This window comes from Cantharellus anzutake (assembly GCF_015039405.1).
Source record: "Cantharellus anzutake strain C23 chromosome Unknown EI90scaffold_109, whole genome shotgun sequence".
In the NCBI taxonomy this organism is placed as follows: domain Eukaryota; kingdom Fungi; phylum Basidiomycota; class Agaricomycetes; order Cantharellales; family Hydnaceae; genus Cantharellus; species Cantharellus anzutake.
In genome coordinates this window covers 53,839-75,458 of record NW_024067059.1, presented here as the reverse complement: position 1 = coordinate 75,458, position 21,620 = coordinate 53,839, and the positions used below count along the sequence as shown (strand labels likewise).

Here is a 21,620-nt window from a genome sequence, read left to right as displayed (position 1 = left end):
GACCGCTTTGCTTCATTGGCTAGGTCCAAATTGGCCGCCATTGTTCATGAGGAGGCGCTTCTAACCAACCTCCTGCAAGATTTGAAGAGTAAGAGGGGATTCACAACTCCTTTCCTTCAATCCCAGTGGGAAGAGCAAAAGTCTTTGCAGCTCTCTGTTCGAGCCTGTATGCCCATTCCCGATCTCATGTTCGGCATTGACTTATGCTGTTATGCCCTAGACAATGATCAAGCCGGAATGAAAAAGTTCGCCAAACTTTTGGAAGCTGAACGATCAGCCCAGGCACATTCGGATGCATTGGACGCCGTAAAGAAGGAGCTGGACCGAATCAGCTTGGCACGAACACTGTCCCATAGTCCTATCGACCTCACGGAGCATTTCCAAGCTGCTCAGCGTGTATGATCGTTGCATGATAAATCTCAAGAATGCCTACGCGATCTGACAGCTCAAATTGGCCTGTCCGATTTGAAACTTCCGCAAAATCCGTCTAGCACAGAAAGGGACTACATGGAGAAGTACATTCTGGCCTGATTCTGCAAACATGCCATCCTTATCCGCTTAGCCAAGTACCAGGACGAGATTAACCCTATTCAGAGCTCACAACGGCGTGGAGGATGGCTGGTTACAAAAGTCGGTAAGCATACCCCATTTGAGGCGAATTCTGATGTGCTCGAAAATTCATCCGGTACTTTGAGGATATTTGAAAATGGTCTCAGTGTTCAATAGCGCAAATGACCGTGCCTGTATTATTTCCACCCATGTTGTGCAATATAACAAGCTTGTCGACTGCCTTGAGTGTTCTGTTAGGCCATCCTGGCTCCCGGACTCTTTAAAACACGCCAAAATGAATGTCAAGGAGCTGCTTAACATGGATCCCAGTGATGAACAGTGGACAAAGATGTGGGAGAGCCTGTGGGATTCCAACTGGAACTTGGATGAGAAACCACCAGCTTTTATCATCGACCAACAGGTTCGCCATGGCATAGTAGCGGTGCTATCGCTCGCTCATATTGAGGAGGAAAAGCTTAGGCTTGCTCGAGAGGAACTTAATGCGCGCACCTGGATTGTCCAATCGGTAGACTTGTTGATTCGGATCATGGACGATATTCATTGTATGTCCTACAAATTCCACATTACCAATGTGCTGATTTGTCCTTGATCCCAGCCCTGTTTAAATATCAATGGCAACTCCGCCTAAAGTCATTACTCAAATGCCGTGATACGATCGTGAACAGATCGTTTCCTCATGTCAATCTATGGCATGCATCACTGCACTATCTGCTAGCAAACCTAGAACGTCCAGACTCTGTCAGGGGACGACTCCCGGGTCCCCATGACCCTCCCCTATGGCCCACAGCCTCGGGTCTGGCCAGCCCTATCCAGGGCACAATCCTACTGTGGGTAAGAAGATGGTATAAAAGAAGGGCAAGTATATACACTTGCCTACTGTGGGTAAGAAGATGAGAAGGAAGCTAACTTCTCATCTTCCCACAGTGGCCACAATATCAGCAAAACTTCCGGGGATACCCGGAAGTCACATGAAGGAGTAGAACCGGGCCCGGAGCATGCGGCGCGCGGAGCGTGCGCGCATGCGGGAAGCGCGGTGGGTGGAAGCGGGTCCGGACACGGGTCCGGGTCCGGGCTAGTCAGGGTGTGTGCCCTGACAGACTCCCAAGCTGCACTGAGTACCGTGGAGTATTCTTCTTTCCACCTTCCCCCCCCCGGTTCTGCCACTCTGGCCTCAGGAACCAACGGCATAGACCCCGAAGATGATTCTCAAGTTAGAAATGAGCTAAGCGCACTTGATGGACTTATCAGGATGAGCCCAGAGCTGGGTGTAGCTGATGACGATGAGCATGTTGAGCCCTACCTGTCTACCGACAGTGGCAGTGGCCCAGGCGATACTCTCGGCCCTGAGATGCCGGTAAACCTTCCAGATAGCGAACCTGAGACATGACCAGATGAGACAATGGACCCCACAGACAATGTCGAAACACATGCTGAGCCTCTTACCGACTTGGTCCCTCCTAGTGGGTTCGGAGATGTGGATAGTCCCAGCTGTGACGAGGATATTGAGGAGAGGTTCTGGAATGAGAACCCTCGTCCCCAAAGCCTTCCTCCAATTAGAACAATCTTCGATGCCATCCACTCACCCACCCAGTCTACCCAACAACAAAAGCCAACAAAAATCTGGAAGGAAATAACGGAGTTGCATTTACCTCAAGAGACTGAAAAAGTAAGAATGTTTCCAAGTTCCCCTGTGACTGACGCCACTGATGTCTCATTAGATAGTGAACGACAGCAAGACCAGAGACAAAGCAAGATATTACAAACATATTGCGATCTTCCCTGATGCACTACCAACAGTCAATCGCTGGTGGCTGATACATGGAGCAATAATCGATGCCTATGTTGAGATGCTGAAAGACCTTACAGACGAAAAGCTGTGGGACATACTCAAGACCACTCATCCCTGTGTGATTATGTTTCCTACCCAGTGTGAAGGAATGAGACATTGTATGGCAGTTCACCTGTTGGATGTATGTGGGAATACACCGATGGAATCTGTACTGACCAATATTTTAGCGAGCGACAAAGAAAGTCCGAACCGATCTTTTCGATGCAACCAGTTGGACGATTCCGTGTTACTCAAGGAGGCATGGTCACTGGCTGCTCGGTGTTGTCAACTTCGAACAACGAGAGCTGTGCTATCTTGACAGCATACCTCTACAACAAAGCGCCCATATCAATCGCCACGGTCCACAGTGGGTGTTTACAGTGCGTTTCCTAATTCTAGCCTACATTCCAGTCTTAATGTTACCGCTTTCTTCAGATACTTCGAGGCCTAGTTAATGCCATCTGGTTGTTCATTCACCCTGATGATGAGCATGGATACAACTGGTCCAATTGGTCCACCAGAGTAATCACTGTAGGTGTGCCATCTTGCTGTATGAACATCATATACATTACAAGTCCTAGATGGAACAGTGCCAATGGAACGGGTATGATTGTGGGGTTTGGACCATGGCTGACATTCAAGCTATACACATCGGGCTCGATGCTGCACCGAAAGACACGAACATCGATGATTTTCGGGATAGGGTGAAACACCAAATCCTTTCTATTCCTCTGTTAACACCGAGCTGGCAGCCTACCTGGAGAACCCTAAATCCTGACCTTATTTGTGAACTGCGGTGCCGAGCCGCTAAAGTGGCCGCAAACTTTCCTGTTGATTATGCCCAGCTTGGAATTGATCATACGGACGTTCCTTTAGTGTTAGATAATGAACAGGAAAAAATAGATTTAACTGACTAGCAGAGTTTATGTATGCCGGTGTTGAGCCTCTCCTAATAAGATACTTGATGCACCAGTCAAGAGTCAAGCATTCTAGGCCGATGCCAGGTAGCAGCAACCTGGAAACGATGACATGGGACGCCAGGAGGCACTCTTAACCTCCTTAGCTTATGTTCCGTCATTTTGAAGAACTGTCAGTTGTAATCGGTACGAAAACAGCTTGCATTCCCAATTAAGCGGACATACATTCCAGTACTCCACAAGCACATCGAGGCAGGCAAAGTGGAAGACAATCCATCTGAATCGTCTTTTGGTGACTTGAACTGCAGGAAGTGGTAGGCGAGTATAAATTTGGTGGTGCTACATGGTACTATGCTCGTTTAAGTGAAGTTATTCAGAAGGTTGCCTGTATTGGGGGACTTCTTGCTGCTCTCGTTCCTGCAACACTGCATGAAATGGACATGTGTACACCTGTAGGACATCGTCCCTTCCGGAGCTTTTGAGCAGTCCACATGCTCAAAATCCAGATCGGCCCGAAACCACACTTCATAACCATCCTCACTGCAAAACGCTCAAAATTTCGAATGGTGTGCCATCTGGTTTCATGAACAGTGAGCTGGGGTGTTCGACGTCTGCATGAGGTGCAGTGACATCCGTCATATAAGCCTGTAACCTCTAGCTGGACCATTTCGCATCACCAAGCGTGTAATGGGTGAACTTCCTACTTCATAAACCCCGTTGCAGCGATCTCCCCGCGTCTCCCATACATTTCGGCTTAACTTCTCTCTTATGTTCATTATGCTAACTTACATCTTTGTCAGGGCACACCCACCTGACCCTGCGCCGTACTGCCCTACCCCGCTTTCCCCGCTATCACCCCCCGTCCCTCCTTTCTCACTTTCCCCTTTTCTCTCTATTTCTATTCTATGGTCGATTTCCCTTTTCTCCATGTACCACTATGTACCTAACCCTGCTCCCCTGATTGCCGCACGTGCCGCGCACACACTCCTGCCTACTGAGCGGCCACCTCCGGGATCTCCCGCAGAGACACCCGGGGGGCGCGGCTGTGTGCGGAGATGATGTGGCTTCTCCCACGTGACCCTGACCGCCTGTATATAATAGCGCCTGGGGTGGGAACAGAAGAAGCAGCCTTCTTCTCAACTTCCCACTTCAGGTAAGTACCATAGCTTTCCCCTTTTAATGATAACTCAACTTCCCACTTCAGCCTAAGTGGTTGGGGACGCTCACCCTGTGACGGGACCTCCGCTACGCATAGCCGACACCTGTCCCATCGAGTCCCTCGCACCGGGACCTCACCGCTTTCGGAGCTGTCCCTGACAGCAGAAGAAGGCTTTAACCTCATTTCCCCTGCCTCCCCCATCTCCCCCGCTATGGTGACCGAAGAGCAGTATGACGAGCTGCTGTCCCGATTCCAGGAGCTCCAGGCCATCGTAGAGAGCCAACTCCAGAGCCAACCCCCAGCTGCGCCCACACCGGCGCCAGCGCCCACACCGGCGTCCACACCCGCCCCCAGACCCAAACCGCCCAAAGTTGCCCCTCCTACCCCCTTCTCTGGAGCAACCGAAGACCTTGACCGCTTCAAGGCTGAATGCGGCATTTACTTCCATGTTCGGGCAGCGGAGTTCCCCGATGCCCTCTCCCAGATCCTCTTTGTCCTGTCTTACATGAAGGGAGGGACTGCGGGAGCATGGGCGATGCAGCGTACCATCACGCTGCTGACGACAGGCTCCCCCAGGCTTACCATGGACGAGTTCAACACGGAGCTCGACGCCATGTTTCAAGACCCAAACCGCGAAGCCACGGCCAGGCAGAAGCTGGCCACCTTGCGACAAGGCACCGACTCTGTGGACAAGGTCATCCAAGAGTTCGAGATCCTTGGCCCCGCCTCGTGGCTAGGAGATGTAGGGCTAGTAGACCGCTTCGAGCAAGCGATCAACTCCCGGCTCCGAGAGAGCATCTACCGCCTCCGCCCCATGCCGACTACCTGGGCCGAGTGGAAACGTGAAGCCACCCTCCTCGACAACCAGTGGCGGCGCTTCCAGGCAATGCAACCCCACTTGCCCCCAGTCAGACCCCAACTCCCACCCACGAGATCCCTGCTCCCTACTACCTTCGTGCAAGCGCGCCCAGCTCCCCCACCCCTACGCCCCTCAGCCACTGCCACACCGCCACCTCCCGCAGTGCGCCCTGCAGCGGGAGGGGGACCGCAGCCCATGGACCTCGACCGCTTGAGGATAGACCAAAGATGGAACGGGCTGTGCTATAACTGCAACGCACCAGGGCACGTCGCACGAGACTGCCCGCAACCGAAAATCCGCCGAGCCAGGCGAATGCACCCAGAGGACCTTAGGGCACTCATGGAAGGGCTGAGAAGGCAGTTGGTAGATGAACCAGAAGCGGATGGAGGAGACGGGCAAGAGACAGAGCCCCAAGAGGATTTTCAGGAAGGCGACCGGTGAGGGATGCACCCCGGCCGCCTGTAGGCGATAGTAGTAGCTCGTGTAGATACTGTGAGGCACCTAAGCCAGTGCCAACGTCCAAATTCCACCGAGTCATTGCCAAGAAAAAGAGGAAAATCGCGTCCTCAAGTAGTAAGGGCAAAGAAGCCCCAAGTACAGCGCCGAAGGTAGCGGTCCCGCCACCCGCCATCTATGTGCTGTCCAAGCAACCCCCAGATCCCTCAACATGGCTGTAAAGCTGACCACCCTAACCTCCCTTGCCACCGTCTCCATGTCAGCGCTCCTAGACTCGGGAGCCACTGGGAACTTTGTAAGCCCTGAGTTCATTAGGAAGCATAAGCTCGAGACGACCCTGCTCCCCCAGCCCATCCCCGTTCGCAATGTTGACGGAACCCCAAACGAGAACGGAGCCATAACTGAGGAACTGGAGGCCCTCTTGACATTCAGGCGGCACACAGAGTGGGCCCGCTTTGCCGTCGCGAACCTTGGGCAGCAGTCCCTCATCATAGGACACTCGTGGTTGCTGCACCACAACCCAGAGGTAGACTGGACACGGCAAAAGGTCAGTATGTCCTGGTGCCCGTCTTCCTGCCAGTCGGTGCGAGGACGGGCTGACCCAGACCCTGTGGTGGAACCTGGGGATGGGATTTACACCGCTATCATCCCTCCGGGGTGGGGACACGAGCTAAGAGCAACCACGATGCCATCCCAGTGGATGGCCCAGGAGGCACGCGAGCCAGGAGCGGACCCGGCACCGTTCGAAGCGCTAGTCCCACAACAGTACCAGGACTTCAGAGACGTATTCTCTAAAGAGGCCTTCGACCAGCTACCTCTGCGGAAGCCCTGGGACCATGCAATAGACCTAGTGCCGGATGCCAAGCTCCCAAGAGGAAGGACCTTCCCCCTGTCACGGCCAGAGCAGAAGGAACTAGACGAGTTCCTGCATGAGAACCTGCAGAATGGGCACATACGGGCGTCCAAATCCCCGATGAGAGCGCCGGTCTTCTTCGTCAAGAAGAAGGACGGGTCGTTGCGCCTAGTCCAAGATTACTGAAAGCTCAACGAGATCATGGTCAAAAACTCATACCCCCTCCCACTCATTTCGGACGTCCTCACGCACCTCCGAAATGCCAAATACTTCTCGGCGCTAGATCTGTGCTGGGGATTTAACAATGTCCGCATCAAGGACGGCGATGAGTGGAAAGCGGCGTTTTCGACCAACAGGGGATTGTTCGAGCCCACCATCATGTTCTTCGGCCTGTGTAACTCCCCAGCGACATTTCAGACAATGATGAACGACATCCTCCGAGACTTCATCGATCGAGAGGTCGTCATCTGCTACATGGATGACATCTTGATCTTCACAGCCACCCTAGAGGAGCACCGGAGGGTCGTCCGAGAGGTCCTAGAGACGCTGTGGAAGCGGAGACTCTTCTTAAAGCCGGAGAAGTGTAAGTTTGAGCAGAAGCAGATCAAGTATCTCGGCCTTATCATCTCCGAGGGAAACGTCGCGATGGATCCCGTGAAAGTCCGCAGAGTTCTTGACTGGCCAACCCTGACCAAGGTCAAAGAAGTACAATCCTTCCTGGGATTCGTCAACTTCTATTGCCGGTTTATCAAGGACTTCTCTGAGACAGCCCGCCCCCTCCACATGCTGACCCACAAAACCAAAGCGTGGGCCTGGGGACCAGACAAGGACCATGCTTTCCGCACCCTTAAAGACGCTGTCACCTCCGCCCCGGTCCTCGCCTTCCCCACTGATACAGGCTGCTTCAAGCTTGAGTGCGACACCTCTAACTTTGCAACTGGTGCGGTCCTATCCCAGCTCCAAACAGACGGGGAGTTCCACCCTGTAGCTTTCATGTCCAAGAGTTTCACAGATGTAGAGCGCAACTATGAAGTGTATGACAAGGAAATGCTCACAATAGTGCGCGCCCTCGAGGAATGGTGGCACTTCCTACAAGGAGCAGAGGAGAAAGTGGATGTCTACACCGACCACTGCAACCTAGGGTATTTCCACACTGCGCAACGGCTGAATCGGTGCCAAGCACGGTGGTCACTCTTCTTCTCCCAGTTCCACTTCACCCTCATCCACCACCCCGGGAAACTCATGGGAAAACCCGACGTGCTCTCACGCCGTGCTGACCACCCAAAAGGTAAAGACGACAATGAAGGGCTGACTCTCCTCCAACCCGCCTGGTTCGAGGCCTGCGTGGCGGAGGCGGTCTTAGTGGAAGGCAAAGAGATGACTATCCTTGAGAGGATCAGCAGGGCAAAAGACCTAGATGAGAAGGTGGTGAAGGCGATGTGAGAACTTGGGGAAGGCACGCTGAGGTCAGATGAGTGGGAGAGGCAAGGAGAGCTGGTTCTGTACAGAGGAAAGGTATACGTGCCGAAAGATCCGCAACTCCGCCATGACTTGGTGCGGTTCCACCACGACGTGTGGGCGACGGGGCACCCAGGGCGGTGGAAAACCCTGGAACTCGTCTCCTGCGACTACTGGTGGCTGTCACGCCCCCGCAAAGTCATTCTTGCGCCCGTTACTCGTGCCCGTTACTCACGCCATTATCCATCACTTAGCGGCGCCGACAGTGATTCCCGTTCTACGGCCCTGTAGCAGCGCCTCCTTCGTTCTCCCGCCACCACTTGGGTTCCTCAGCCATTCGGCCGATACCGTTTTATTCCTATTCATTCGCTTAGCTAACTAGCGGTTGATATGTTCGCCACTGATCCGCTCCTTATTGACATTTGGTTTATTTCTTTATTGACACTTGGTTATTCCTTTATTGACATCTGATTTATTCGTATATTGACATTCGGATCCGCCACCATATTGGCGCCTAGATTCGGGCTATCCATTCTGCCTCCCAACTTTGCCATCCTCTGTCCCATTCATTCCTTCTGTTCCATTTCCCTGGTCCTCATCGCTCTTTTAGTACTTGTCACCCTGCTCCCGTCCCGTGCCGGGCCGACCGGCCCCTTCTCTGTTCTCCTTTGCGTATTTATACTTGTAGTCTACTGTCGATGTACCTCAGTTCGAATATCGACTAGAATTTCCCCCCAAGTAACCTCACCTTAAGTTCGCCCCTCAACTTCATCCCCACTTAAGTCAACGTCACCGCAAGGTCTTTCCCGCTTACGTGAAATATGGGACAGCCTAGAACGCGTGGCGCAACCCTCTGGCCAAGTCGTTGAAGCCGAAGTCCCAACCCCCACGACGCCTTGCAACGGAGTAGCTCTCTAGCTAAGTAACCACTTACGCCACCGTACTCCGCTCCGCTTCCCGCGATCATCCCGAACACAGTTTCTGACAGTGGCCACGGATGGCGGAGTATGTCGGGCGGTACATACGCAGATACGACACCTGCAACCATGTCAAATCCTTCCCCTCCCGTAAAGTAGGGAAGCTCATCCTGAACAAGATCCCCACCTGCCGCTGGCAAGTGATCTCAGTGGACATGATTGGAGAACTCCCCGAGTCAAAGGGTTACAATGCTGTGCTGGTCATAGTGGATTGCCTATCCAAACGCATCCACGCAGTCCCAACAGTGACAACGGTAGACTCAGCGGGAATCGTGCGGCTCTTCCTCGAACATGTCTGGAAGCACCACGGCCTCCTGGAAGAGATCCTCAGTGACAAAGGGAGCGCCTTTGTCTCACGCTTCTCAAAAGAACTTGCGGACCTCCTCGGCATCAAGCTCACCCCTTCAACCCCCTACCACCCCCAAACAGATGGGCAGACGGAACGAGTAAACCAAGAAGTGGAAGCCTACCTTAGGGTATTTGTCAACCACCGCCAAGACGATTGGGCGGACTGGCTCCCACTAGCGGAGTTCGCCTATAACAACCGCGTCCACTCCTCTACTCGCTGTACCCCTTTTGAGCTCGATACTGGCCAACACCCCAGGATGGGGACAGAGCCCACACACACATCGGAGGTAGAAGCCGCTGACGCCTTCTCATCGAGGATGATGAAGATGCAGGAAGAGGCGAAGGCGGCACTAGAGCATGCGGCAGACGAGATGGCCCGCTACTATGACCGGAACCGCGAGGCGGCCCCTACGTACCAAGAAGGTGACCGGGTCTGGCTCAGCACCCAGAACTATACAACTGATCGCCCAACCAAGAAGCTAGACCATAAATGGACTGGCCCCTTCACGATCATTAAAGTCGTCTCCCCCGCCGCCGTCAAACTCCGGCTCACCGCCCGACAGAGAGGGATCCACCCAGTTGTATCTGTGACGAACATCAGACCACACTGCCCTGATGAAATCGCAGAACGCCCCACTGACCCCCACCCGGGCCCAGACCTCGTAGATGGAGAAGAGGAGTATGAGGTCGAGAAAATCCTGGACTCTAAGTGGCTACACCGAAAACTCCGGTACCTGGTAAAGTATACAGGCTGGCCACACTCGGAAAACCAATGGCTCACGCGCGACCACCTGACCCACGCCTCCGACCTAGTTGAGGAGTTCCACCGAACACACCCCCACGCCCCGGGGAGGGAGAAGGAGAACTGCCCAGCCACTTCGAGGCGAAGCGGCTTAAGGGGGGGGTGATGTCAGGGCACACCCGCCTGACCCTGTGCCGCACCCCATGCCATACTGCCCTACCCCGCTTTCCCCGCTATCACCCCCCGTCCCTCCTTTCTCACTTTCCCCTTTTCTCTCTATTTCTATTCTATGGTCGATTTCCCTTTTCTCCATGTACCACTATGTACCTAACCCCGCTCCCCCGATCGCTGCACGTGCCGCGCACACACTCCTGCCTACTGAGCGGCCACCTCCGGGATCTCCCGCAGAGACACCCGGGGGGCGCGGCTGTGTGCGGAGATGACGTGGCTTCTCCCACGTGACCCTGACCGCCTGTATATAATAGTGCCTGGGGTGGGAACAGAAGAAGCAGCCTTCTTCTCAACTTCCCACTTCAGGTAAGTACCATAGCTTTCCCCTTTTAATGATAACTCAACTTCCCACTTCAGCCTAAGTGGTCGGGGACACTCACCCCACGACGGGACCGCTGCTACGCATAGCCGACACCTGTCCCATCGAGTCCCTCGCACCAGGACCTCGCCACTTTCGGAGCTGTCCCTGACAATCTTGTACCTTTTAGTTTTTCCCGTGTTTCCTCAGAGCGTGTTGTTCTTTTGTTGGCTTGCTTCTCTCCTACCTCGCCTTTCACCACATGATACAGTAAGTCATTCATTCTTGCCAATGGTGAAGACGCTATCTTCGGTGGGTTTCGGCAAGTTGGGCCCCGAATGAGTTTGTGCTGTGACTGCCCTTCCTTTTTGTCATCTACAAGTGGGTTCTTCTCTTTCTAACCTGGGCTTTCACATCTTCTGTATCGGCGCTACCACCCTCCCCTATCTCCTCTTGTTAGTTTTTCCTTTCTTTTTATCGTTGTACGTCCGGGCCCATGCTCTGTCCATTTGCACACATGATGTATAATGGCTAAAACGTGTCAACATAATGTATTTTCAGCTCCCCCCAACAAACACCCGGAACCTGGGCAGTAACTTCTGCCTCCAGCTCCATGCATCTCGATGCGAGCCATGCATACTCGTTGACATTGACACCGCAGTGGGGGCACTTTGGGTTCTCTCCGATGGCAGGCCAACGTTCCATAGCTGAGAATTCGTCATCCATTTCTAGCGTGCCTGAATGCGCCATTCGCAGTACCGGATGTAGTGCTGGTTTGGCCTGCCTTAGTATTCCTTAGTATTCAGTCTTGCCTATTAGCGAGGCATCTTACCGCTCAGGTTTGTGAGTTCCCATTGAATGAGTAGCGGATACCTTGGTTGCAGCATTCAGGGGTTCCGATACAAGCCCGATCTCTCTTATTCAACGTCATGTTAGCCTACAATCTATTTCTGACATTCACGATTGTCTCCTACACTTTGAGTCTTCCACGACGATTGCGTTGTTTCAGTGTATTAGCTGCCCGGCGCTCATCAGCTGTTGTGTACAATCGGGGGTGTCCGCGACCCCGTTTCTCCACAACACCAGCTGATACGGTGCTTCCATCCTATAATACATTATATCAGCGGTTAAAGAGTCATCAGAAGAGGCAGGTAGCACCTCATGAGTATTCACGACAGCTTCAGAATTATTATGACAACTTCACATGCCAATTGAAGTCACGAGCCTGCAAGATCAAACACCGTTTTCAACACTGTTTATCTTTTCGAATATGCATATCGCCTCTGAGCCCCGCCGTTAAATATTAGTGCACATCTGTTCTATAATACACTACTAAAGAACCATCAGAAGAGGTGGGTGGCATCCCCCTTGATTGTCCATGACAATATTGTCACGATTAACTCAATAGAGGTCACAAGCCAGTGGTTTTGTTCGCCCGCTCCACCTCTCCCCATCTTGCTTCCTCACCTTGTGGCTCTGCCACCATGGCCAGTGTCACATCTTTTCTCTCAGTCAGGTCCCAGACGTATAGCCGCATCATCAAGTAATTAACAACCTCACTTAATATATTCTACAGTTCCCGTTTGAAACAGAGGAGCCGCAGCTTAGCGGTGTTTGGTGTTTCTGGAAAGCAGAGTGTTCTAGCGACTCGCTGCTATTACAGAGACATCAGATGCCCCCGCCCACTCTAATCACTCAGGTCGTGCGGGGTGTTTACACACTGCTGTACCAGGGTGCGAGAGATCTTTCCACTGCGGTATCACTTTGACTTCCCTTTGCTCGGCATCCCAGGGCAAAGCCCACCGGTAGGCCACACCCGGCTTTCGACACGTCTCCAACTACTCAGGTCGTGCAGAGTGCTTACATGCTGCTGTACCAGGGTACAATAGATATCTCTGTGTTTGTCGCCTTTGCACCTTTTCGCCCAGCACCCTAGCTCGAAGCCTGATACCAGGCCACACCTGGCTTTACACACGGCTGATCTTCCAACTGCCATCTTACTCCCTTCCTCCACAAAGCCACTTTCCTCCAGCTTGCACTGCATTCACATTTGCGAACATGAGTTCTGAAGCTGTTGTGACATCGCCTATCCCTGTTCCCAATGCTGAGCATGCTCACCAAGGCTGGAAAGTAAACCATCAGGGTGTATTCTATATTCGTGCACTTGGGCCACCCACACAGGACGGCCCACTGCGTCCTGATCGCTTTCTTTCAGGCACGGAACGAATTGCGAAGGTGGAGGAGGTGATTAGTCCTGTTGTGGATCATTCACTGGATGGAACGTTTCAGAGATGTAAACTGGATCCATCGTACTCAACGCATTACTACCATGCTGTGTTTGATGTATATGTCCTTCCATCCTTAATCCTCATTCCCCGACCGTGGCTTCAAAATGCGATTAATTCATGTATACAAAATGACTCTGCACTCCTTCCTCCAGAATATAACCAATTTCCCCATGGAGCGCAACGGTATTTGCAGTGTTTTGTTCATCCTATGCCGCCGCCTATACCATCGCCCAAGCCTATTCCCTTCGCATACCCTGACGGTAAAGCCAGCTGGACTGTAGGAAAGACTTTCGGAGAAGTCTTCCTCAAGAGGCTTGACCCATCCGAGTGGACAAAGTCTATGAGGAAGGCAACAATGGACAATGACCAGGGTATTGCGGAATGCATCTGCGTGCAGCACTACATAGAGAATATCGATTATGCAGCATCAGGATCGCTCGGCATATTGCATGAGATGGCCTCAATATTCGATGATACCCATTATCACAACCGTTACAGGCCCGCCGGACCAACATACCCTCCTGGGGCGGTTCGGTTCTTTTCTCTGTACACTTTGACACAGGATGGACATATCCTGCTGAGATTCCATGGTCATCCATTCCGCCGCCCGGAGGATGATGATGGTGTTTCATCCAACCCAGAAGAGTTCCTTAGTGAGAAAGACTGGGATGAAGAGGAGCCTTCTGCGTCAGCCTCAGAAAGGGATAATTCTCCTGTACTATCAACATCATGCACCTCTCGCCTCCGCTCCCAGCACGGTGGAAGGCCTAGGGGGCATTTGCCGCGTCCACAGGTCCCCCCTCAGAGGCCAAGCTCCGTTCACCAGTGGCATCGACGAAGCCGTTCCCCTCACCAGCACTCACCTGCACGAAGAAGAGGATCACCTGGTCTCCCACCAGATTCGTACCATCGCTCTGAGGTGCGAGAGGGTGAGCAGCGTCCATGTCTGGTGTCTTCCAGATCACCTTCGCCCCACGAAGTCTCTCGTCCTTCTTCCCGTTTCACGCACCGTTCAGGATCCGGAACCTTTGCATGCCATTGCCATGGGCCTGAAAAGCCTCCATACGCTCCACCACGCCACCACGCCCCGCCTCCAGCCGTGGAAGGTCGATTCCATGAAGCCCGAATGCCATTGGCCCAAGCTTCCGTTCCCATTCCCCAATACCGACCAGAATTCCAGCCTTCTCGTTCACTTCCCTTGCCATCCTCTGCGGAGCCGCCAGCACCTCTGTATGACCCAGAACGTCGTCACCCTCCCCCATCCATGGAAGACGTTCGGTTCAGTGAAGCCCAAATCCCATCGGCCCATACCCCAGTCCCCATCTTGCAGTACCATCCAGAATCCCTGCCCCATCGTCCACTCCCCCTGCCCTCCTCCTACGATCCACCACCAAGACTAAGGGCACCACCACCAGATATCGCACGCTTCATCTCAGTTGAACAGATCATGGTGCAGGATGGAGGGACAACGTCCTTGCTAAGAGATGCTATGGTTATTTGAGGTATGCATAGTATGTCTAGGAATGTTTTAATTGTTATTCTCACACAGTGTGATGTTTTCGCCAGGTGCGCCTCTTCGACCCGTTCAGCCACTTTCCCCCACCCCGAGGCTGCAGCCCACGTTGAAAATTGGAGAACAGAATTATCCCATAAGCTGATCGCTATCGCCTCATTCCCAGTCTAATACATAAAGGATGTCCTAGGTGGCACCGTGAAGCGCGCTTACCGTCAGATGCTGATTCGTATCATGGCAGTGAACACCCATGCTATGTGCTCCTACGATGGATCGTACGCCTCATGGGTGAACGCCACCCCTTCAACGAGGACAAGTGTCCTTAACACCTCTCAAAGATATCGCGAGTTTGTGTCAGAACCGTGCAAATCTTTGCCGATGGTAGCTGTAGGCAACCGAGCGTTGCCCACTAGTGGTAAAGGCGTCCTACACCCGACCAAGCTTTAGCGAGGGATAGACCCCACCGATCTCGAGGCCGAGGCTACTTAGGCGAGTGAGCCGGGATTTCGGCTTCAATGACTCGAGGAGGAGCGTTGTGCCTCGTTCTCAACACGGTCCCGATACTTCAGAAGGTCGGAGGTCTCACGGGGGACAGAGGTAAGCTTAGGGGGTGAATTCTAGTTGATTTAGAACTACAGTACAAGCATTAGTTACAAGCTGTATATAAGTGCTAAGGGACTGAATAGGGAATAAGTCGCCAGATCTCGCAGAGATTGCGGGCGGAGGAAAGAAGAAGGAAAACAAACAAAGAGCACATGTCCAAGACAGCGAAGGTCGAACATGACCTTCGCCGCAAGATAACAAGGTGCGGCGAAACATGGGACAACAGGTCGTTCAACGACAATTTAGGAGAGATGGCGGGAAGGGCTAGACAGCGACGGGCGGCGAGTGGAGTGTGCAGGGAGTGTTCGGGCATGGGAGAAGGTCAGGGAGGAGGTCGTCTGACCACAGGAACGACGGGTCGTGACAGTAGTGCAAAAGTGGCATCTTAGCACCTGTATAAATACCAGGATCCAAGTTGACTGAGTGGTCAGTCAACGTCAGCCTTTTGGCAAAGAGGCTCCAGTGTGGTCCTGGTCTGGCCTGTCTCTGACAGTTTGTGGACTTTTGTCGGAGACCAGTCAGCTTCGACCCGCTCCACCTGCACCTCCCACTTATCGAATGCCATTCCCCTTTTCATTATATCCCGTTGCCTATTCTTAATATTGACTTGCAACGTTCCCCTGACGGTTTGAATTGGCTCCCAACGTCTGAGTGGAGGGAGCGGATTATAGGCACGAACTCGTTGCTGAAACAACTTCTTCGCCACGTTCGGACTACCGTTTCTCATCTCTGCCGCACAGAAATCCTCCCTTCACATCGTGAAACTATGGCGATACTCAAGCATGAATCAGATGTCTACCTTGAGAAGCTGCTTCAATCCCGGATGATTGCAGAGTCCGAGAACTATCACCATGAAACGGTTGGTGAGATCGAACGTCGGATTGGAGAGCTACGAGGCTATCTTCGTTATTGCCTCCTCGTTTCCCTCGATGCATGCGCCATACTGGGTGGTATGGAACTTCCGACGTGGCCAATTCAAAAATTAGCCATTGGGACCATCTTCGACGGCTCAGACGGCACTCACACCGAGGTCCACGACTCCACCCTCAGTGCTTCTGCTCAGGCTTTTGCCCTCACTCTGGAACGGTGGGGAGTTCCTCATTGGAGGGTGGAATATGGTGAAAAATGCTTTGCAGTCTGTCGATCATGTTCACCGTTGCATGATCATGCAGCAGAACATGCCCTTCAACAGGAGATACGGAGCCGTGCTCAGGCCAAGGCTTCGAACGGCATCATGAAGGGGGATATCACTGTGGGATTCGACTTTGTTGTTACGGAAACCGTTACATGTTCCCGCCCACAGCAATTCCTGCTTGCAGCTCCACAAGATGATCCCCCTACTCAGCGCTTTGCCATGGAACAATGTCTGAAAGCGCTTGCCCCTGAGGGGGATCCTACTCCGTTCAAAAACCTCTCTACCTTAATGAAGGGTGTGCTTCAAGGAGTCTGGCTGGATTTAAAATACGAGGAGGGCCTGCATTTGAGCACGGCCTTGGAAGGGGCCAAATGGAAGAAAATGAGAGTACCATTCCCCATCGGTGCGCATGCTCCACTGATGGCGGCGTTTATCAAAATCCCTTTCTCGTACTACCAACCTCAACATCCCCTTCCGTTGTCGAATCAGTCCGTACCCTTTACTGGCACGTCCAGTGCTATTTTGTTGTCCAAGGCCGGCTCTGTACTGCCACTGACACATGGCTAGGCATATCCATACGCCTGTCAGGCCCTACGCTGGAGCTACGTCATGACTTGGAAGCGGTCAAGCAGCGGGGCGTTCTTGCCTACCGAGAAGTGCGTGACTGCACGGTGAATCAGAAAGTGGACAGGTGGGACGGTTCGATGCACTGTCTTAACCTACTCTGCAAGACACAGGAGGAAGCCAAAGCCTTAAGCGGTACCTCCAAGCAAGATTTCCTGACGCCCTTCTCAGAGATATCAATATGCAGGATTATACCCCAAGCGGGTACATTGGCGTCTATGAGCTTGGATATACTGGTGAAGTCTTTTCTCATGGATTTGACAAAACTACAATCAAAACCCTACTGGATCACGCACCAGCCCCGCTCATCCCTCAGGGCCCCGACACATTACCATCCGAAGCAACAGAGCTATGGACGCGCATGTATTCACAGGATCTCTTCGAATACAATCGCTTCCGGATTATGACAACGACAACCAGCCGAGGGCGTATGCCGTTCAATATGGTGGAGGTGACCTTCAAATGCGAAGTGTTAAAAAAAATATGCCTGCGTAGGCCATTCGAGTTAAGCGAAAAAGAGTACTTTGGCCTCCTTCATTTTTGTCTCATTCTCTGTCGCCTTCACCGCTTCAAACGCGCATTCCGCCAGCGGATCTACCCTGCCGAAGACTCTATTTACCCTCGTGTTGTCCGTTTCATTGCCGATTCTGGGAGGCAGCTTTTCGAGGGCATCGAATTCCGATCAACCGAGATGTTGAAGAGATCAGGAAAACCCGCCTCAAGAAGAGTTTGAGTCCATTCGCTCATGTCTGACAGCCAAAAACTGGTCTTTTTGCGCTCAAAGTTGCAGAGAGCCCTCCTGCTCCCCCAAACAAGCCGACTCCAGAAGAGTTAAGCGGCAAGTAGTAGTCGGAGAGCATCACGCAATAGCTGTCTGTGACCGTTTTCCGTTCACTTTGTATATACTCTAGAATAATTTGTAGCATATAACTTCCCGATGTATTTTACGTTTGCTGAGCTTACGCCTTGCACTTGTGCCCAGCCCATAGGTTTAATAATGACGCGTGCAATATTTTCATTTTAAGATACCTACGTATCCTTCCAATGATCGGTTGTGATGTTTGGGTCACTCAACTGGGCAACATCTGTATCCACGTAGCTATCACATCCTCGTCGTCGTTCACTTCCAACTCGTCAAGCAGTTGGACCACCCTCCTGGCAACCTTTCCTACATCAGCCCCCCTGTCACGAAGCTCGTTTCCAACGGCGCTAATCATTCTCCAGTGTTGAGTGACATCTAAGACTTCAGGAGGTGGCTCCTTCTCGGTAACGTGCAGGGCAATGATGTCGATGTTGACTAGGAGTTCAACGTTTTCTTCCATTAGCGCCTTCAAACGAACCGCCGGCAACATTTTCGATGCAGCCCGCCACACTGAGTTTCGTGCACACCTGAACAAGGTGTCAAAGGTGGGAGGCTCACCGCTTAGGCTTGATACGGATGACGGTGCCTCCGACGGTGCCCGGGACGTTGGACCTTCGTTCACAGTGAGGTGCGTACTTCCATTAATCTTCAACACTGGTTGAACTTTGAGGGGAGTACTATGCGGTGTTGGATGGATGAGCCTAATTGGAGGGATGACCATTGGCGTATGTGATTCCGGAACGGCTTGCTCCATGAAGACGTCGTTTTCTGGGTCATCAGGGAGTTGCGGTCCACGCCCTTGCCGGAAGCCTGAGCGTACACCCGATGGGAACGTTGTCAGGTTTATTGCCTCTAACTTTACTGATGATGATGAAGACCCGCCCGGTTCAGGTGAGTTGCGAGGTGGTGTCTCGGGTACGATGCCATCGTCCTGTGGACCTTTCACCTCGTTCTCTGGTACCGCGGCTTCTTTCATTTGGTTGTGGCCCCCAGGTGTCACACGGGAGGTTTTGCCTTCGTGAGGGTGCGTGCGCGAGTGGCTTTGGACTTCTTGCGTCGCTTGGAAGACGGGGATGATATTTGATTATCACCAACCGAATCTCCTTCCATCTCCACAGTTGGGGAGTTTGGCGTGCTGTCCTTACGTTTTTGGGTTCGTGCGGGGACGACCGCTGTCCTCGCAATTGCCCTCCTTGTCTCGTGTTCAGGCAATAGGTATTTCGTAATATTCCCTTTCGCATCTGGTGCATAGTGTAGCACCTCACGCGTCAGGTACTCGTCTGGTAAGCCCAAACCGGTGAGCTGTGTTTTTTTGAAGTTTCATTGACATTTTCCTCACCATCTGTCATTTGTTCCACCCTCAACGTCTGCTCCGGATCCTGGTGAGTGAGCTGCATTATACACCGTGCAGACTCGCGTGGGGTCCAATCGCACGGTAGTGACTTGTTCAAGCGTGGGACACCACGATGCCAACCAACAAAACGGAGACGATGCTCAAGCATGAATGAAAGTATGTTGGCGACTCTCCAGTTGTGCCCAAGCTCAGTTATCCCTGTTGCCTCCACTACAAGTAGATGTCAGATGAGCAATCAGACGGCACGGCAAAAGGACATACGAATGATTGCTTTAAGCCGCCCAGCACACTCAGTGCGGCGTTGGGGATGCGAGCCGTAGGTCTCGTCTGCAAAGGCGAGGCCTTCCTTCCTTTTTAATGCGGGTGTGTGGTAATCCACGTTGTTCGCATCGCCCTCAACCTCTGATTTGATGGCCGTGTTTCCCGTTCCATTTCCCAAATACCTGTCCAGATCATCGCTGAAATGGACACTTTGCTTCATGTGCATCACGACGGTCTTCATGAGGCTTGAGGCACCAAACACCTCGCTGGTAGATTTATCGGGGTTTCGTAAACGCCCCAAGATGTTGAAGAAAGGTTCTGCGCCTATTTCAGCCAAGGATCGCTATTTTCAGGCCAATGCGGGCTAGGAGGAGCACAAAATTGCTCATACCATCACCTCTGTTTTTAATGGCGTCGGGTTGGGTTGATATGGGCTGGAAGGATATGAGTAAGTTATTTGTGCCTTTCCTGCATAAACCTTGTACCTGAATGCCTTTATCCCGTCGTAGAAGTTCCTCATGGCTAAGGCACTATCCTCTGTGAGGGGTAGGCCCATAGCTTTGACCATTTCCGCAATCATTGGTGAGCTCGTAAATGCGATAGTCGAATCCTGAGGGGCAAGCTTGTCATCTGCTATGAACCCCACTAACGCCACCCCAACAGGATGAATGGAGCTGAGTGCAGCGAGCTATCAGCAAATTTTTCAGTACAATCGATTGCGATAGTTACTGGATTCTGTACTATACCTGAGCAGCATATTTTCCCGTTATTTTCTGCAACAGATAAAGGCCTTCATTTGGTTGAGCCTCCCTCTCGTCCTTCGATAAAACAAGGTCCCCGCAATGTATCAGAATTTTATCATAGAACGCTTTTGCTTCTTCTGCCTGGTCAGGGTACTTCCTATCGATATCCTGTTGCTGTAATTTACGCAGGCATGCTGCTTCTTGACTGTCAATTCCAGCTAGGAAATGATTAGTTCCTAATATCTTGCGAGTATGTGGTTAACTTACGGTGAAGCTTAAGCCATGTTTGCCAAGCCGTTTGGCCCGCTTCAGTGGGATTGTGTAAACGGAACCTCTTCATGACTTCTTGGGGGGACTTCCCCTTTTTCTGTGCGTAACCGGCAATGCAAGCTTCTAAAAAAACTGCAGGGGGTCCTTGAGTATTTCTAAACGGTGTAAGCAACAAAGACACCAACGCACCTTCGAGGCTCAAATCATCCGTAACGAGTCCCTTCTCCAGTATATCGCCAATATCTCCGACTGTCTCAATAGATGAATGACCCCATATTTTCTGCACAATCCCCTTCACAATTTGATCGGGGGGACAAGTGGTTGGAATTGTGGCCTGTCTTCGATGGAAGTATGTTGTGCAATAAGCTCTTTCAACTCTGCGAACGGGCCATCTGTAGCTCTGAGGAAGTTGTTGGCAGTGGAAGCCGTAGTCAACAAGGTCATGCCACTGGAGAAAGTGGCCTGAAGGGTCAGAATTGATGAGTCAAATGCATTTGAAGATGCGTTCTGCGGGAGGGAAGGCATTCTGGGGTGATTTCTTGTTCTACCAGTGATTTTTGGTTTGGGGGGAACGGAAAATTTTCCTCAAATTTGCATCCGAACTATCAATTTTGATCTAGCAACAAGCCTGAAGAGAGGAATTTGTATCTACGCCGTTTCACCAGCCTTTACCCCGTTCGACCCATGGTCTACATTGCAACCTTGTATCAGGTAGCAGACACAGAATTCAAATGGAAAATTGGACATTCAGACCCTTTCCTCAATGTTGCACATCTACACCCATCTGCAACCAACTACAGGCCGATTTCCCCTTTAGCACCCCGTTTGACTTGTTCGCCGGTCCAACACAGTGTGCAAGAGCTCTAAGTGGCGCTCCGGAACATCGAGCAGGCCGCGATCGGAGCCGCTATTTGTATTGTAAGTACGGTCAGGGTTTCAATGTAAATAATCGGCATGTGAACGAAATGTCCCTGGATCTGAATCGTGTGTGTCGGCAGAGACAGTGGGGCCCAGGCCGCTTCCCTCAATAACCCAAACGGTGTAATCTGCGCAAGGTCTACGGAGGTCAGGTGTAGTGGGTGGTGGCAGTGCCACCCCCGTTTGACCACATTCATACCCCATCACTCCTATATCACGCGACCATATGCATTCCCCCCAAACGGGACATAGCCACCTGATCCAAAGCATCAAGAGGCACGCTCCACGCGTCTGCGTGCCCTTGGCGCCCTAATCGGGCAGCCTCCACGTGCACGTTAAATATCCACACAAAA

The 21,620-nt window shown here is 52.2% G+C and overlaps 2 protein-coding genes across 2 annotated transcripts; one reads left to right on the top strand and one right to left on the bottom strand.

The window, feature by feature from the left end:
* Positions 1–844: 844 nt before the first annotated feature.
* Positions 845–3,315, top strand: EI90DRAFT_3133855 (uncharacterized protein; the record flags this gene model as incomplete). Its single annotated transcript, XM_039064603.1, has 8 exons — positions 845–1,112; positions 1,166–1,397; positions 1,495–1,924; positions 1,967–2,236; positions 2,289–2,540; positions 2,587–2,778; positions 2,834–2,929; positions 2,980–3,315. The coding sequence occupies 8 exons, from the start codon at positions 845–847 to the stop codon at positions 3,313–3,315; spliced, it is 2,076 nt and encodes a 691-aa protein (XP_038909463.1).
* A 14,614-nt stretch (positions 3,316–17,929) lies between these two features.
* EI90DRAFT_3133849 (uncharacterized protein) lies at positions 17,930–20,874 on the bottom strand (the record flags this gene model as incomplete). Its single annotated transcript, XM_039064602.1, has 10 exons — positions 17,930–18,652; positions 18,724–19,001; positions 19,061–19,285; positions 19,337–19,660; positions 19,728–19,770; positions 19,815–20,024; positions 20,083–20,297; positions 20,347–20,472; positions 20,539–20,687; positions 20,735–20,874. 10 exons carry the CDS (start codon positions 20,872–20,874, stop codon positions 17,930–17,932), a joined length of 2,433 nt encoding a protein of 810 aa, XP_038909462.1.
* Positions 20,875–21,620: the final 746 nt, after the last annotated feature.